General features: G+C 40.2%; 1 protein-coding gene across 6 annotated transcripts in view; it reads right to left on the minus strand.

The window, feature by feature from the left end:
• The window catches only part of rasgrf2a (Ras protein-specific guanine nucleotide-releasing factor 2a), a 31,053-nt gene that overhangs the window by 4,245 nt on the left and 9,723 nt on the right, over positions 1 to 17,085 (minus strand). Inside the window, exons 2-23 of one of the 6 annotated variants that reach the window (XM_069513829.1) lie at positions 12,866 to 12,972; positions 11,595 to 11,742; positions 11,182 to 11,271; positions 10,847 to 11,100; positions 10,684 to 10,763; positions 9,697 to 9,890; positions 8,940 to 9,049; positions 8,727 to 8,845; positions 8,431 to 8,594; positions 7,373 to 7,439; positions 7,141 to 7,277; positions 6,939 to 7,021; positions 5,876 to 6,124; positions 5,586 to 5,678; positions 4,981 to 5,495; positions 4,093 to 4,218; positions 3,898 to 3,987; positions 3,642 to 3,748; positions 1,711 to 1,823; positions 662 to 722; positions 524 to 553; positions 206 to 309 (exon numbers count right to left, since the gene is read on the minus strand). In XM_069513829.1, coding sequence (XP_069369930.1) covers positions 206 to 309; positions 524 to 553; positions 662 to 722; positions 1,711 to 1,823; positions 3,642 to 3,748; positions 3,898 to 3,987; positions 4,093 to 4,218; positions 4,981 to 5,495; positions 5,586 to 5,678; positions 5,876 to 6,124; positions 6,939 to 7,021; positions 7,141 to 7,277; positions 7,373 to 7,439; positions 8,431 to 8,594; positions 8,727 to 8,845; positions 8,940 to 9,049; positions 9,697 to 9,890; positions 10,684 to 10,763; positions 10,847 to 11,100; positions 11,182 to 11,271; positions 11,595 to 11,742; positions 12,866 to 12,972 — 3,041 coding nt within the window. The remainder of the gene's footprint in view (positions 1 to 205; positions 310 to 523; positions 554 to 661; positions 723 to 1,710; positions 1,824 to 3,641; positions 3,749 to 3,897; positions 3,988 to 4,092; positions 4,219 to 4,980; positions 5,496 to 5,585; positions 5,679 to 5,875; positions 6,125 to 6,938; positions 7,022 to 7,140; positions 7,278 to 7,372; positions 7,440 to 8,430; positions 8,595 to 8,726; positions 8,846 to 8,939; positions 9,050 to 9,696; positions 9,891 to 10,683; positions 10,764 to 10,846; positions 11,101 to 11,181; positions 11,272 to 11,594; positions 11,743 to 12,865; positions 12,973 to 17,085) is intronic. The other 5 variants (XM_069513830.1, XM_020081619.2, XM_069513831.1 and 2 more) reach the window with 5 other exon arrangements.

Consider the following 17,085-nt stretch of genomic DNA (forward strand, 5'->3'; position numbering starts at 1 on the left):
ATTATTCTGTTTTTGAAGTTAAGGATTTAGTTTTCCTATCTGCCGGCCAACTGTACACCTGCTTTTTGTTGGTTAAATTCATCAAATCTCTTACACCTTGCCGGCTAACGGCAGTCTAAGATTGCTAAATTAATTAAGATTTATCATTAATTATAAGTACATCATTCCCATGTGAGGAGAGTTGTGATGTAGTGGATGTACTTACTCATAGGGAATACTCCTGAACACAATGTGATCCAGCAGTGTGATCTGTTCTGCCATTTCCATCGCGGACAGAGACTCAAAACACTCAGCTTTAGGACTCTCCGCCTAAAAACACACGAAGAAAACCCCTTAGAAAGAATACAATATTTGTATTTAAATGTTTAAAGAATTACATAATGATATTATCATATATTTCAAAGAACTACGGTACCACACAAACACATGTTAACTTTCTGTACTGGGAAACCAGCTATCGGTGTTGAGGGTTGTGACGCAGTGCACATTAACTACAACTGGTGCTTTTCTGCACCATTCTTACCACGATGAAGTGAAGCAGGGGACAGCTTTTCTGTTCCATGATCAGGAGACAAATGATGTTAGCAGAGGTTTATTTCATAAAAGCTATTCTACATGAGTAAATCCCTAGTGTGATGTACTAACAGGTGGAAACACTGACCATTTGTAATATGTCCTCTATCTTCAGCTGAGCATCGTCTTGTTCTTCTTGAGAAAGGGCACTGGAGAGCAAAGCAGACTATGTCAACTTTATTTCTTTAGAGTCGTTTAAAACCAGAGTTACAAGGTGAAAATAAAGCTTAATAGTGTGTGTGTGTGTGTGTGTATATGAATATTTGCACACTGCAAAGGTAATGCAATTTCTATACACTATTTAGTTCGTCATGGTCCTATGCATCTTCCTCTCACACTGTTTTTATTTCCTTTAAACACTTGTACTGTTTTTCAATGTGGGGCCTATTTGTCATTCCCTCCCCTAATTAGCCTTTAAAATTACAAGACTCAACAAGTAGATTTTCAATCAAGATTCTATATATATATATATGTATACATATATTAATTAATATTAATATACCCACATGGAATTAGAAATATCTGAAATATTAAGACATTAGGAGCACAAGATTAAAAGGAGGTCCTGTTGTCCTTTAGTACAGGATACAGTTAGTTACCAGGATTTTTGCCACAATTGGTTTATATATAACATGCTACACTTACACCAGTTACATCTGGAAAGTATTAATTTAATTTGTTGAAATCAAATTTTTCCAATAAAGATAAATACACACACATGAACTGAAATAACAGCAGAAAAACATAATACATAATACATCTTCGTAGAGAGGACCGATGTAAATATAAAGTACTTCAATATAAAGGGTCTTTTCTGGGGTAAAGAAAACTACAATTCATACAATTTAGATGAAACTGAATGAAAGCATCATGAGGATTATTATATATATACATATATTATATTATGAGGATGAGGATTATTCTACATTCAATTTCTGACAATAGTTCCTTTTCACCTAAATCTTACACACTGGACCTTTAAGTGGGCAACTATTATTGAATACTACGACAATTAAAAGATATATGCAAATATTGTCCCCGTAAACCTCACAGAGATAATTAATCAGTTTAAAATGCAGTTTCTAATGTTCTATTTTCTTTATGAATGAATCTAGTTTGAGTGTGGGGACTTTGCACCTTAATATGTTTGTTGTAGCTTTCCTCTCTTGTGGCAGCAGGTCTGGATCCCGCAGCACCTCCTCCAGGAGACTGATCACCCCCATCTTCAGTTCACTATTCATGTCAAAGTCCTGATGAACAAACACATGTAAACACATTTTGTAACCGAGTCACAGTTATAGCACATTATTGCACATTTGGACATGAGCTAATGAAACTGAATGCAAACACATCAACAAGAGCTACTAGAGGAGATTGTAGAACTACCTTTCACAATCAGCCTTGTCCTATCGAGCAGCACATACCTGGAATACTGTACTCATCGAACCAATGAACATCACAACTATAAAGTAATTCTCCAGTTTTGTAAAACAACGGTTAGTGGATACTCAAACATGTCATCATCTGGAATAGTTTTGTCATCGTCATTTTAATTCCTATTTTAATTGTTTTCCTTTTAACCGTCTCATTTCTTCTAAATGTTGGATACTCTGAGTTATGGGATTGGAACAGTTCTCCCTCCTACAGCTCATGTCACAATTATTCATTATGATTTGATAATTGTAATTATATCAATTCTAAAACCTTTATCTGCTACAAAATCAACATGACACATATGCAGTGTCTATCTCTAGAAGTCTCCCAACTTCCTCCTGTCATGTGTACAGCCGGGGGGGGGGGCTAGCTAACTCAGCTGGCAGGTTTGAACCCAGCTGTGTGGCTAACCACTGTACCACCATGCACACCCTCAATATATGTACACTAGTTTTATTCTACCACTGGTGATGATGATTTCATTGTGAGCCTACAGGTACAAAATTTTTTAGTAAGTTAGCAAAATAAGATTAATTTTTAAATTGGCATTAAATTGCCACTGGCCAGAAAGTAGTGATGTGTAAACCCTTTAAAACTTCATTCTCAAAACAGAACTGACTACGTTTTCCTACAATGATAAGATCTTATTGATCGTATTAGTTTGCATTAGTTTCCCCCACCACACTCACCCACTCAATGTAGGAGCTATTTAACACTTTAGCACTCATCAACAAACCGTGACGTCTCCAACATCGAGTCACGGCCACGATTTTCAATCAATAAGAACAAATAATAAATGGTCACTTTTCACACAACGTCCAGGTACAAAAATAGCATCTTATATAATCTAGAATGAAAATGATCATCCTGTAGTGTCCCTAGGGACGAGGCTGACCTTTCTACATGCTTCCTGGGTGGGAGAAAAGACACGCAGAGCAAAGAGCACCTCCACCAGGGAATAGTGACGGGGGGAGGGGGGGGGGGGGTGAGATGGCAATGAAAACAGATCACAACAGACTCTTTCAGGCGAACTGTAAGTCATGTCATGGACAGAAACATAGACACAAGCCTCTTTACAGAGCTGTGGAGAAACAGGGTTAATGAAGTGTAAACAAACGGTCGGGGAAAGGCGCAGGGCGTTGGGGTAGAAAACATCATAAAAGCGAATCTACGTTCTCACACACAAAATAAAGAGATGCTGGAAACTGGTGAAAATACATTTAAATGTGAGTTTGTATGTGACCACACAAAACCACAGACGCATCAGCTAGTGGCAGTGGTATGGCTACATGAGGAGATGCACAGCGAGACTAGAACTACCTGTGTGTCCAAAAGACGAAACCAAGAGTGTGCAAAAACATTAAGATCCCAATTATGAAATAATAGTTTTTGACATTTCAACAAGAACCAAGTGAATGGGTATGTAGGAAAACATCAGGCAACATAAGAATCGGTTCTGGGCTACAGCTGCTAACAGAAAAAGTTTTCATGTTGACTTCAAAAGCGCTCAAGTCATTCCAGGTTTATTTTGTACCCTTTTAAACTTTTATCTGATTCTTTTTACGATTTCTATTTACGCGGTCTCACTGATGACATCTCTCAGAAACCCATCTGTACGTGCTGTGTGGACTCACCTGGGAGTGCTTGGAAACCCAGTGTCTTAGCACATTGAGAACTCTGTTGGTTGCAGCTCTGCGGATGATGAATTCTTTGTCACAGGTTTTTTCAGAATTACTAAAACCTGGGAGAAATAAAATGTAAATATTAGGCCAATGATTTCACACAATGCACGATCAAAATTTAACGACTGACTAACTTGAAACATCACAGCAAAAAAGCATTTTGTTGCCCCGGCTGTGCGTCTTTTTGACCTTCTCTTGTCGTGCTCACCCTGGGAGCTGCTATGCCCAGCAGCAGCGGTGGCGATGGCAAACGCAGAAGCTGGTGACATTGTGCAGCGAGAGTTCTCTCCTGGTGAGACTGCAAGACATTAAAAACAGAATAAAAAAACAATACAGAGAAAACAGAGGCACACAGCATTGCCTGATTTGCGTGCGTAGAACTATGTGTGGGTTCATGTTGCACCTCCTGACTGTCGGTAGCGGAGGTGCCTCGGTGTCGAAGGTGATCGACAGGGAGACATGTCGCCCGGCTCGCTGCTAGCAGGCATTTCGGGAAGAAACTTGTCCAGAGATACTGTCTCCAAGACAGCTGTTAGGAAAAAAATAAGTCACACTTCAAGCATCTGTATTAATCATGTGATTATATGATCAGTTCCTTAATCAACAGATTTTATAGTCTGGTAACGACAAACCCAGTTGTGCCAAACACATGATAAATAATCAAACAGATACATTCTCACTTTTCTAAACAATTAAGGTTCAATTTTATCACCAACTATATGGACAAAAAGGATACTGATATTTACATGTTTGATATAATGCATACGTCACTGTGTGCTGTATTTTGCATGTTATTGGAGCCTCTTCAGTTCACCCAACCAATATGTCCTTTTCTCTTTATTTTCATTCGTTCATCTAGAACCTGACCCAGTGCTCTGCCGCTGTTGTCATAGTGAACACGCTGCAGCCAGATAGTGATCTAAGAGCTCTATTATTCCTCTGTAGGGTAACAGTGACCCATTTATGTCTCTTGTTCATGAGTCTGCTTGTCTGCTGACAGACCGCTATCTGTGATGGGTCAGATTCAAGTAATAATATTGAAATTAATTCATTTATTCATACTTTCAGAATTCGAAGTCACTTTTGCTGTGGGTGGCTCTAATTCAAAATGAGATGTTACATGAAAGATGAGCTATTTAAACTTTATGCATTTACCTGTTTCTAAAACTCGACTTCATAACAGAACGACAGTATGTGTGAGTGGACACATAAGGTGCATGCACACACGTGCTGATGTTCACATGGGATTGACTGAGTGTGAATCACATGCTTCACTGTTGCAGCTACAAACCCCTGCGGATGCTTCGCCTCAGCTTCCCACAGAAGGCGTCTAAGCGAGGCAGATCTCCGCTGATGTCCTCCCCTGCACCTGGGCTCAGCTCTGGGGAGCTAGGGCTGGGACCATGGCTGAGGTCCAGCGGGGCCTTGGTGGAGATGGGGGGCGGCGACGACATCCCAGAGGCCTGGGGGAAGCTGGGAGAGCGCGTGGAGGTGGGCGGAGGGGAGGAAAAGCCGGAAAGGGGCCGGGGTGAGCTTGGAGGAGGAGAAGAGATGGAGGGGCAGTGACTGGAGGTGGGGGAGTTGGCTGCAGAGGACGAAGGGGTAGGAGACAAGTCCAAGGCTCCCGCTTTCGCACAGATCTGGGAACTGAGGGAGAGCTTACGGCAGTGGACCGGGGAGGAGGTGCGAGAGGGGATGCAGAGGGGAGGGGGGGAGGAGAACTTGCGGCAGAGCCTTGGGGATTTGTTGTTCAAGTTGTCCGTTCCCCACGCGCCCTGGTTGGTCGCGAAGAAGAGCTCCAGAGACCTGAGAGACAGAGAAAGAGCTGAGAGTTATCGCTCCATCTTTGACAAAAGTTGGTACAAGTCAATCACCAGTCCTACTAATGGTGTTTACTTGGACTGGTCCAGTGCAAGCTGCGTGATCTTCAGACTGTAGTCAGGACAAAGGGACATGATGGACAGACGATCACATGAATGTTGCTCGATCCTGAGACAGTGACAGGACGAGGAGGAGGTGTATAGCAGGGTGACAGATGAAGAAGGAGTAGAAAATATTGAAATGGAAAGATGGAGTGAACGATGAGATGTACATGCATGAGTCTGTTCGATGAGAGGAGGGGGAATGACAGTGGATAAATATTACATTAACAGAATCAGAAGTCCGTTGTACAGTTAATTCAGTACCTGACAGGTATGGAGGTAAATGGCTTCTTGTAAATGACGGCCAGCTTATCAATGACCACGGCAGCCGTGGTGAAGATCCTGTAAGTGTGGAGGAAGGTGTTGAGGAAATCTATGGAGAGGAAGCGCAGATCTGTCAGTCGTTCCAGCAGACGCTCCACGCTGGCGTATCGGATCTGTGGAACCTTGCAGGAGTTGAGAGTCTTGCTGAAGCAGATGTCAATGTCATCTTTATGCAGGCGAGCATCAGACCTTGCAGAGAAAAATACCACGGTTGTAACTTTTCTCCATGTTGAGGTAAAAACGAAGGATGTTTCATTTTTTAGATCCCACGTTTGTTCTTCTCTCTCAGGCTTTCAGCTTTAAGCCTATTGACAGCAAATCATGTTTAAAAACAAAAATGAGATCACAAATCTAAAGTTGCATGTGTCCGTGTCTGCTGGTGGGTTGATCACCTATGCAATGAGGTTGTGTTGTCGTCTGTTTGTTTGTTATTTAACAGGATTACTCTAAACTACTGTGCAGTAATTTCCTGCTCTGCAGCTGCTCACTGTAGTTTTGAGCAAACGCTACTCAGGTGGAAACAGTGCAGTGATTGAGGACTATTTTCAGCAGTGGACTAATCCACATTTGGTGCTGTGGTGAGTATTTGTGGAAACAAAGGAGCACTGATGTAAGTTACATCATGCTTTAAAACAGGGAGAGTGGTGGGATACATTCATCATAGCTGTATGAAAAAGACTGAGAGACATTTTAATTTTTTCTTTTTAATTAATGGAAGAAATGTCCGATATTGAATCAGTATTCATGTTTATTTCTTAAAATTTGAATTTATTTATTTATTTATTTTATTGTCTTTTTGTTTGTGTGTTGCAACATTTCACTCGGAATTCAGTTACAATTAGTTGAATCTTTATCACAAACTAAAGACAAAATACTTTCACAAAATCACAACCTGATTACAAAACAAATGATGGGACAAGAGATTATCAGACGACAAAATCTCCACTGTTACAGTTTGAAATCTTCCTCTATATTAAAATATCAGAAAATCCTCTTTTCTTACTTGATCATGTGCGGCACAGACACTTTGGAGTTCTCCTCGAACACACTGGTCATCAAGCCGTTACATCGGATATTATCAATGCACTGAGACAGAGAGCAGAGAGTCAGTTCTCTTTAATCCCACATCTGGGGTCAGAAATCTGGGTTACTTGATTTCTTCTACTGATAATCCACCAGCTTTAAGACACACAATCTAATTGCACCTGGCTGATGTCACTGGTCCACGCAGCCTTTTCTTGGCGAGAAGGAGCCAGGAGGACAACAGAGAAGCACTGACCGTCAGGAGGCTCCACCACAACTTTAAACTCCAGATGGTTGAAGCCCTGACCTGCTGCGTTGTCTACAAAATGAACACACAGGCCGCAGCTCCGTTAACTGACACTGGACTGGAAATAAACGTCAGGGTCAGGGATGATTTGGAATATAGCTACTCACAGTCTTCATCACTGGCATCTAGTTCTTCAATGAGAGTACACTCGATCAGAGACAGAGTTCCTCCCTGCTGTTGGTGATGGAAGACAAAGAAAGAGATTTACCTCCTAGGTCGTATTTACAACCTGAGAGAACACGGTCATATGTTCTTCACATGATGAGATTCTATGATTTAGACAGAAATAAAATAGTACATCATAACAGCTGCCAATCATTTTATTTCAGTCACCCTCTCTCTGAAACTAATTCAACAAAAAACAGTTTCACCTGGTATAAGATAAATAAGTTTGTTTATGTGTTAGATGGTAAGAATTTGAATTTTTTTGTCAATGGGTGGCATCTTTTACCGGCATCAGTGCATCACATGTCAATGATCGCGTAGAAATCAGTGTTTCTGAAATACTGACTGATTTAATACATTTATAAATTCTAAATAGAAACAATGTATTGACGAATTAGTATTTTGTAACATAGAAAATATTTTATGAGGGCTCCTAAAAATGAAATATTATTCTTATTATTGTTATCATCATTACATATAATCATACAAAATAAATATAAATGCTGCCTTAACTATCTTAACTATAATAAACATCAATTAATGATGAAGTAGTGTTTTGTAGAAGAAAGCTTCAGTATGAACAATAAATTCATCTACTCATGTTAGTGTAACCTTAATATGTATTTATGTTAAAAGATGGAACTTCAATCGAACATTTATTTTTGTATGTATTGCATGTCACATATTTTTGTGTATGGACTCCTATTTCATATGTATTTGAATGAGTCTGTGAGTATTTAAAATTGGTTTGAGGATGCATCTGACTCTTCTAGGTTAGCTGGAACTTTTCCAATCTCAAATGTGTGTGTGTGCAGTGAGACAGATATTGATTTGACTTTACATTCAGTTCCTATTAGTCTATGTAAATTAGTAATGGATGTTGAAGGAAAGGCAACACAGACGTTTTGAATTTACATAAATGAAACAAAAATCTACAGAACTGAGACAGCTGTTACATCCAGTGTGGTGGAATATACATCTGCGGACAGGTGAGGCTGACCTTGAGCAAGTGGAGCTTTCCTCCAGATGTGCGGGTGCAGATGAGGAAGTGTTTGGTAAACAGAAAGCACTGCCTCTCTCCCTCCTTCCTCAGCGAGAGGGAGCCCAGGCGGACTTTGCTGAGCATGCCCCGCTCGCTGCTCGACGGCAACTGGATGAGAGAGCCTGGCCACAGAGAGAGTGAGTTGGAGGTGATGGAGAATGGTAATAAAATGATTTGGTGGCTGAGAAACATCAGAGAGAGAGAGAGAGAGAGAGAGAGAGAGAGAGACAGGTGTTGTAGGTGAGGCTGCTCACCCTGTCTGACGAAGGTCTGACTTGTGTCTAACAGGATGTCACAGCCCTCGACAATCATCCTCTCTATCGCCAGATTCTTCCTGATGTTCTCTGTGTCGCTCACTTCATCGTGCATCATCCTGACAGCACGAGCAATCATCATTATCATCATCATCATCATCATCATCATCGTCAAGTTATTCCTTCATATCTATGGAACGTGCACACACTTACTTTGACAGCTCCTCTAGTTTGGATTTGGCAAACTCCAGGCTCTTGCGCTCCACATGCTCATGAGGTGTGTGTGCCAGCAGCTCATGGAGAGTGATGATGTACCGTGGAATCTAATGTGGTTTCAAAACACATTTTCATACACAGACAAGCACAAATGCACCCATGCACAAATCATCAAACCTAATTTACATTATGTCTTTTCAACACAGGCCTTTTTTAACATGACTCTTAAGTGGGAAATAAATAATAAGCAGTAAAATGAGGCCTGAGGGGAGTTTTTTGTTTTTGCTTTGGAACTGTAAAAATAGTTATCAGATATAAATATACTATACAGTTTAGCAATATCGTCCGTGCTACTAAGGCTTTTGAGATAAAAAGTGGGTATCCATCCAAATGTTTTACAAATTTTAATTGAATGTGTACACTAGTATATTTTCCATCGACTACTGCTGTGCATATATTAGGGTTCATTGAGATAAACAGTAGGTGACGCTAACAGACAGGTGCCATCACACCACAGGAGAAGAAGATTAAAAGTGCATGAATGCTCATCCAACTCAACCAAAGGAAACTGTTTTCCAGCATGTCTAAATTGGAGATGCACAAATAGCTGGATGGAAACACACGTATTGCATCACAAAGTTTTGTCATAATGTTGTTAAGAATTTGTGTTCTATGTTCAGGTAAGCTTTTGTTGTTACAGTAGCTAATGGAGGGCTACATTGACTGTGTGTCTGAGGTAAACAGTGAGCACTACCTGGAACATGGGGTAAGTGAGGAACGTCTCCAGCATGCGGCCCTCGCAGGCGGCGTTGGACTCGTACTGTTTCAGCAGCTTGTCAAAGTCTCTGTTCTGCTTACAGTTTGCCAATACCTGCAGACTGTACTGGTGGTTACGCACAAACTCCTGGTAAATGTTCAGCATGGGCAGCAGGATGTCAAACAGGTCGGCTGCGTGTGAAAAAAGAAAAGACAACGCGCCGTTTTATCTCAAAGCGCACGGTAAAGTACTGAGTGATGTTTCCCACAGCAACACGCAACACATCTGGAGACTGATTTCCCTCCTTCCAGAAGGCGTTTGGTTTCAGTTCATGCGAGTGTGACATGAGCCAGAGACTGACGTTTCATTTCAAACTCCACCTCAGTGAGGAAACTGCTTGTTTTTTTATTGTGCTTACTATTTTGCTGACATTATGCTGGTGTGGTCATGGAGCTGGGAACAGGTGTTTGGTGAATTTCTTCACATGTATAAATGCCAACTCAATGTTGACTTATGTACAACGCAATGCATGATGGTATATATTGCTCGGTTAGTGACCATCATTAATTGAACGAGTGATAAAATGTGCCAGAGGTTCAGAAAACACTTTAGATGGAAAGTGTGCGAGACCACTGCATTCATGCCTAAGCTAAAACACATCCCTGTGCAAGATGGCAGTGTCTCAGAGCTACACCTTCCCCCCTCGCAGCTACTGCAAAGTTTGTTACATTCCCTTTAATATGTATTAACACAAACAGTCTTCTTCTGTCTTTGTAATCATTAATACCACCAAATAATATATTAAAGCTGAAAATACATAGTTTATGCATATTTCTCACTCTTGCACTCTGTGTTATTTAAATGTATTCTGACATGAAATTACAAGTCAGTTGTGGCCTGGAAAGCAGGAAAGGCAAATTGTAATTTATAGCCTAAAACAAACCGCCCCTATAAAGAAACCTGACTGTAAGTTCCACTACTCACCCAAAACCAGCGTGGGCCAGTTGGCAATCCGGGCATTTAGACCTTGGTGGAAGATTTCATGCAGGAACATGATGGTCTCACTAGAGCGGGAGAAACTGTTTAGCCTTAATCTGGAAGTTAAACTAATTGACTGGTAAACAAAATAAAAAGACGATAGCTGCACCTGTTGAGAAAGATGGTGCTGACGTCGTCATGGCTGATGGGAGGTTTCTTGGAGCTGGCAGCCATGCGGAGCGGCCTGAGGAAGCAGTTCACCAGGATGGACAGCTGGTGGACGTACTCTGTCTCTGCCTCCACCATGTTGAAGACAATCTGGTTCCTCTTCCTCATGCTCTCAGCGTGAGGGGAGCAGATGTAGTCCTGGACAATGATCTTCCACTTTCTCCGGCACAACCAGCCACGCATGAAACTTTGCACCTGCACAGCCACAGCACAACCAGGTGTCTCTCACTGTCCTTGTTTCTCTACTTTTCAATGTGCGATTATCAACAACTTTACCTTTTTGATCTTTTTAATATCGGGGTCTTCCTCCTCTTGGTTGTTCTGGTATGGTTGAATCCTTTCCTTGGTTTTGTTCAACACTACAATCTGGCACAACAGTCTCCATGTGAATTTACTGGCACAGAGGATAAAATATTCATGACACCACTTTAGAGGTTCAAAACAACAAATATATCATTGCATGATAAGGACGTAATGGTCTTGGAATCACAGGTGCCCTGCTGTGATTTCATTTAAGAGAAACATGTGCTCTAATCTCAAGTGTTTTCCCATCATGCCAGATGCATTTGCTTGCTTTGATCTGCATGCGCTCCGTCTGAGAGTGCATCTAAGTGCCTGTGCACACGCGCACGGCAGTGGGTGGGTTTATGTATGCATGCGCACGCAGATGCGGATGCGGTCATGCATACCTCAGCTTTAAGCCTCTCAATCTCAGTGTCCTGGTCCTCCAGCTGAGTGCGAAGCTGATTGGCTGCGATCTTCTCAGTCTCCATTATCTGGACCAGGTGGATGTACTTCTGCATCAGAATCTCACGCTCAATGATGATGTCAGAGTAACTGAAGGTGACATGGAAAAATGGGGAAAAGAGAGGCACAGCGATTCAAGACATGTGGGTGAAGCAGATAATGTAACGTGCACATCTTATCTGAGAATTCAGGGTAGTTCTAAACTGGAAAAGAGCACAAAAACAGTGTCACCGTGTACGTGCACACAGGAACATGTCGTCTTGCAAAAACAGGCAGGCGGTTCGAGGTGCATGATATTTTCTACTGAATTTTAGGATAAAAAGAGGAAACAGCGCAGAGTCGAGAGAAATACAGGTCGAGTGGCGAAATCAAGTCTGTGTGATGTAATCAGTGTGGCAATACAGCACCAGTGTGACCTAAATGTGAACCGCTGCGAGCAGAACAAGTCCATGTGTACACACACGCACAAACACACAAACACACACATGTGCACAAACACACACACACACATACATACACAGCAGATGTGTCAAAAGCACAAAAAGCATACTTAATATTATAAGTACAGAATGTTTAACATGTAGGACACTTAACTAAGAAGTGACTGGATATATAAGCACAAATGAAATTAACAATGGCAGACCACATTAAAAGATAATTTGCTAAAGAAAAAACTATGAATACCACAAATTAAAACTACTTTATTAGTAAAACAATTTATTGACATTAATATTTAATGTCAACACTATTAAAAAATAAACGTAATATCCTTTAATTAAATTCCTTTAAAATCTTCACTGCTTATATGCACAGATGCAGAGATTCTGGTGGAGATAGTAGTTATAGCATTATATTAAGGTTAAGACCTTAAAAATGATAGAGAAATCCAATAGTTCCCACAACAAGCAAGCATTTAATCACCTCATTCTGATCAGTTCATTGTTAATTCCAAGTGAACATTCCCTCATAGTGTTCCTAAGTTATCGTGTCCACGAGAATGAAGGTGACAGTGACAAAACATGAAGCCACAGTCAGGAGTGACAAACGAGGAGTTTGAGAATCACTGGACTAATGTCAATCTGTTTAAGAATCTTATCATGTTATCTTCAATGTAAAGTCTGTAAAGCAAATAGAGCTCACAGATGTAGAGCTGTGGAATACTGAGAGTTATCTCAGTACTTGAGTACTACACCGCAGGGTAAACAGAATCTACCTGGCTTGCTGGATGCACTCCACCCACTCATTGCAGTCCAACTCTTCCTCTGTCCGCAGCTCCAAGGGTTTCTGTCCATCGTGGCCGAAGATGACCAGGAAGTAGTGCTGGATGAGACAAAATATGGACAATACATTTTATATGGCACTTCTATAAAAAGACTTTCAGCCTTATGTCTGTGATGTGTTACTTTTTTTATGAGACGGACACTGTTGCAGTAAATTATCAGACTTTACTTGTGTTAATGTTCCTGGTGGACGGAAGTCAATGGGTTTCATAAGGGTCTGTGCACCTCCTGTGCAGCACTGACAATGACAGCAGCTTTATTAACTGTGATACCGGCGTCCAGTGCTTAATGTCCAGTTTGTGGGAACCAAAGCACTTCTGTGTTCAGTGGTGCATTTAATGCTGAGATTCTGTCCTTAACAAGTTGCAACAGCTCAATGTAAAAATATTCTATCACAGTACATGTAAAAAACCTGCATTCCACATAGTACTAAAGAAAAGTCCTCAACTGTTGTCAGCAAAGAGTAAAAGCACTCGAAAGTTGTTCTATGATTATATAAGTGATATATTAATTGTATGTGGATTTTGGCTGTGTGAGTTGAATGAGCTGGAGCGAGTCTGCACTCAGCTAATCTACAATGGTATAATTGATTCATAGTCATAGTACATTTTGTACATAATACCTTAATATAGGATTAAGAAATATCGATCAAGATGGTGAAGTGGAAGAAAACCAACACGTAGCACGAGTCTGTGTGTAATTTACATTATCATCTGATTTTTATTTCCCCACATTTGTGATCTTTTCATAACTTTTATATTTAATATTTTACCACATGCTCTGAGGTCAACCCTGATCCACAAAAATATTATTCACACAAATAACTGTCAGTCTTTAAGATATATTTTTTGGGCAGTTTGACATCTCAACACTGCATGAGCCAAACCTAGCAGCACAAGAACAGCAGACAGAAAACCACTATCTTAAGAGAAGAGGTGATGACTGAGAGATTACGCTGACAGGTCAGATTTTGAAATTATAATCAATGCAAAAGCTTGGGACAACCCAGAACACAGTTGGTGAGTATTCATGTATCAATACGACAATGAAGTAGAGGAAAGATTCACATTCACATCGATGCAGAGCACCTGAAGTAGTGCGACAAAGGCCCAAGTGTCTCATGGGTGGGACTGTTTCTTTAAAAACACTACAGACAATTAGAAAACCACAGACACCACAACAGCTTGATACATCTGTTCCTAATGTTTTCCTGCTCAGCAGTCACCTTACAAACAGTGCAGGCCTGGTTTTGTACTGAACATCTTCAATTAACTTGGACATTAAAAGAAGAATCAGCTGCGGACATCACAGCAGTGTAAGAAGACGCTGGGTTTGTGATTGACACTAAAATAAAATATCAGCACCAGCGAGGATCTGTGTGAGGATGCGAGTATGTTTCACATCGTGGTGTATGTATGTTGTACTAAAGTCGTTAAATATACATAAGATGTGGAGCTCCAGTTTTTTACAAACATTGGTTAAAGCTATGATTTCCCAAAGTTACATCCATTTGCGATACCTGCTGGGACATTCTAATCAGCGTATACATAATTTAAAAAGTACATGTATGTTTATGTAAACCTGAACATGCAGACTTTTGATTTCCATGTGTTTATGCATGAACACATTCCAAAGGCGGTTGCAAAACACAATTTTTTATGTAATCGTGTTTCCAAGCGATTTCAGGAGTACTGTGTATTGTGTATTTCATAAAAGATTAACTGTGACTGCTGCATGACAAACATGAGAGGCATGGCCTCTCCAGAACTAAACGGCCGCAATAGAAACCAGAGGTATTTAAAAATGATAGATATAAGTTATTAATGTAGTTTAATCATGACACCATTACACTTTAGAAAATGTTTTTATGGCTCTGTAACATTAAGCCACATATTTAACATAATTGACAGCTAATCTAATGGTAATTGAAATAAACTATGGCATCACCAGAATCTAAAGAGATACATTAACAACAAAAACATAAAGTAAACATATTCTATTTGTTCATATATATATATATGAAGCCAACTGATGCACAGAGGAAGAACAACATTGTTTAAATTATTTTTGCCTCGACTACAAAAGGAAAAATCTAATGTGGTTTCTTGTCAGGACACAGTGATGGTCTAATAATGCATAATTATAATATGTCCTCTGAGCTACAGTGACTCAAAGTAGTTTTTACCTATTTCTTTTTGATTCTGATGATTTTATGACATTTTTATTTACATTTTTGCTGCCATTGTAAAGCACTTTGTAATGTGGATTTTATTATCATCATTACTATAGAAATATAAGCCAAACAGTAACAAACAATGTTGTTGCTTGCACGTCTGAAGACACATTTGGTGAGTAAAGAAATAACGTTTGATGCTGGAATTGCAGCGTTTCTAATAGATCGCTATGTAAACGGCTGTTAATGTCAACATCACCTAAGTAGTGAAAACCTATGAATAACAGAGGATATATAATGCAATAGAGCTGCAATGATCTATTAATTGATAATAAAAAATCTATTTTGATAATATTTGCCATTTACAGCTTCTCAGATATGAGGATTTGATAATTTCACTCCAGCCACTGCAGACTGACAAGTACGGAGGATAAACATTGATCTAAATATAACATTTACTTAAAAGGTGGGGAGGGAGGGTGCAGATGACACACACACAATGTAAATGTGTCTCATTTTAAATGTCACCACAAAGAACTCTCTGTGTCCACTTTCTGTCTGCTGATGAAGATGTTTTTGGATTTTATTATTTTTTTGTAAAACCAAAACCGTCACAATGACATCAGGACCTTGCTGCATATGTTATTTTCACACGATATTATAACATCTGACGATTCACTTTGCTGTGACGCTGCCACATGGAGAAATCCAGGCCTGTATAGTAATGATGTAACGATAAGCGGGTGAGAGACACTTCCTAGCGTGTGCCGGCTATGGACCACAGAGAGGCTTAAGGGCTTGTTGGTGCGTGTGCATGTTTGTAAATGTGCATGTGCGTGTGTGTGTGTGTGTGTGTGTGTGTGTGTGTGGTGGGGGGAAGGGAGGGAGGGTTTACATAACCATCAAGGCTTGTACAGCTCCTTGTATTGCTAATGCGACTTCCCAGGCCAGAAGCCTGATTTAAGCAAGAGGATAACATAACAATGAGAGGGAGACAGACAGAGGGCGCTTTAAGCCTTGCCCTGCACCAGGCATCACCATGTCCAGTCTCAAAAATCAGTTATTTTGTCTGGCATGCACAGACCCGCTCACTTGTGAAGACTCAGCATCACATGCAATGTAAAATAACCTGCAGGACGACGGTCCTGTGTTTGAATTACTCGCTTCACCTCTCCTAAAGAGAGCACAGATGTCCTGGGATGGAATTCTCTCAGACAACATGGACTCTTTTAGTTGTACGACTGTTAAAATATGCAATAAATATATGCTTTGCCATGTTAAACCACACTGAAGTTTATATTATTATTTTATGTATTCTTGGCTTTTTTTACCTTGTGAGCTCGCAGGTAAAATTTTCAGAATTTGAATTGCCATTGCGTTTCAGTCTGTGCTTTTTTGATGTGCATTTAAAGAAAGAGAAACTTTTTGTATTTGACTGAGGAGGAAAAGCTGGTGTGTACATATCAAAGTAAAATGTTGGAAAAGGTTGTGGAATAATGGCTGATGTGAGGCAATTTGTCTCGTTTCTCACTTTAATAAATGACAATGATTCCTACCAGTTTTTTACATTTGTTTCACGTTCAACGTCTCGCTGCCTCTGTCTCTTCTGTGACGGTTTGATGGCCCAGGTGGGAGAATTAGTCACTGTTGAACTGACTGATTCAGAATAACATCATCGGATGGAAGCAGTTTCAGAGTTTTTGTCAATTCTTTAGAAATTCAGTTAAAATAAGGAAATATGGATTTAGTTTCTATTGACTCTGTTATTTTGCAACAAATATATGACCCATGGTCAAACATATATAAAGTGAAATATCTCAATAATTGCCAGGTGGCTTGGCACAGCTCCACTCAGAGGGAATAACCTGCAGCAGAAGATGTATCATCTTATTTCTTTGTTTTAATCCACCATTGACTACACCTGTCCCAACAATAATTAGATGTAAAGGTTTGTAGAATCCAGTGACTTCTAGAGGTGAA

The sequence above is a fragment of the Paralichthys olivaceus genome, chromosome 18 (genome assembly GCF_024713975.1).
Source record: "Paralichthys olivaceus isolate ysfri-2021 chromosome 18, ASM2471397v2, whole genome shotgun sequence".
Lineage (NCBI taxonomy): Eukaryota > Metazoa > Chordata > Actinopteri > Pleuronectiformes > Paralichthyidae > Paralichthys > Paralichthys olivaceus.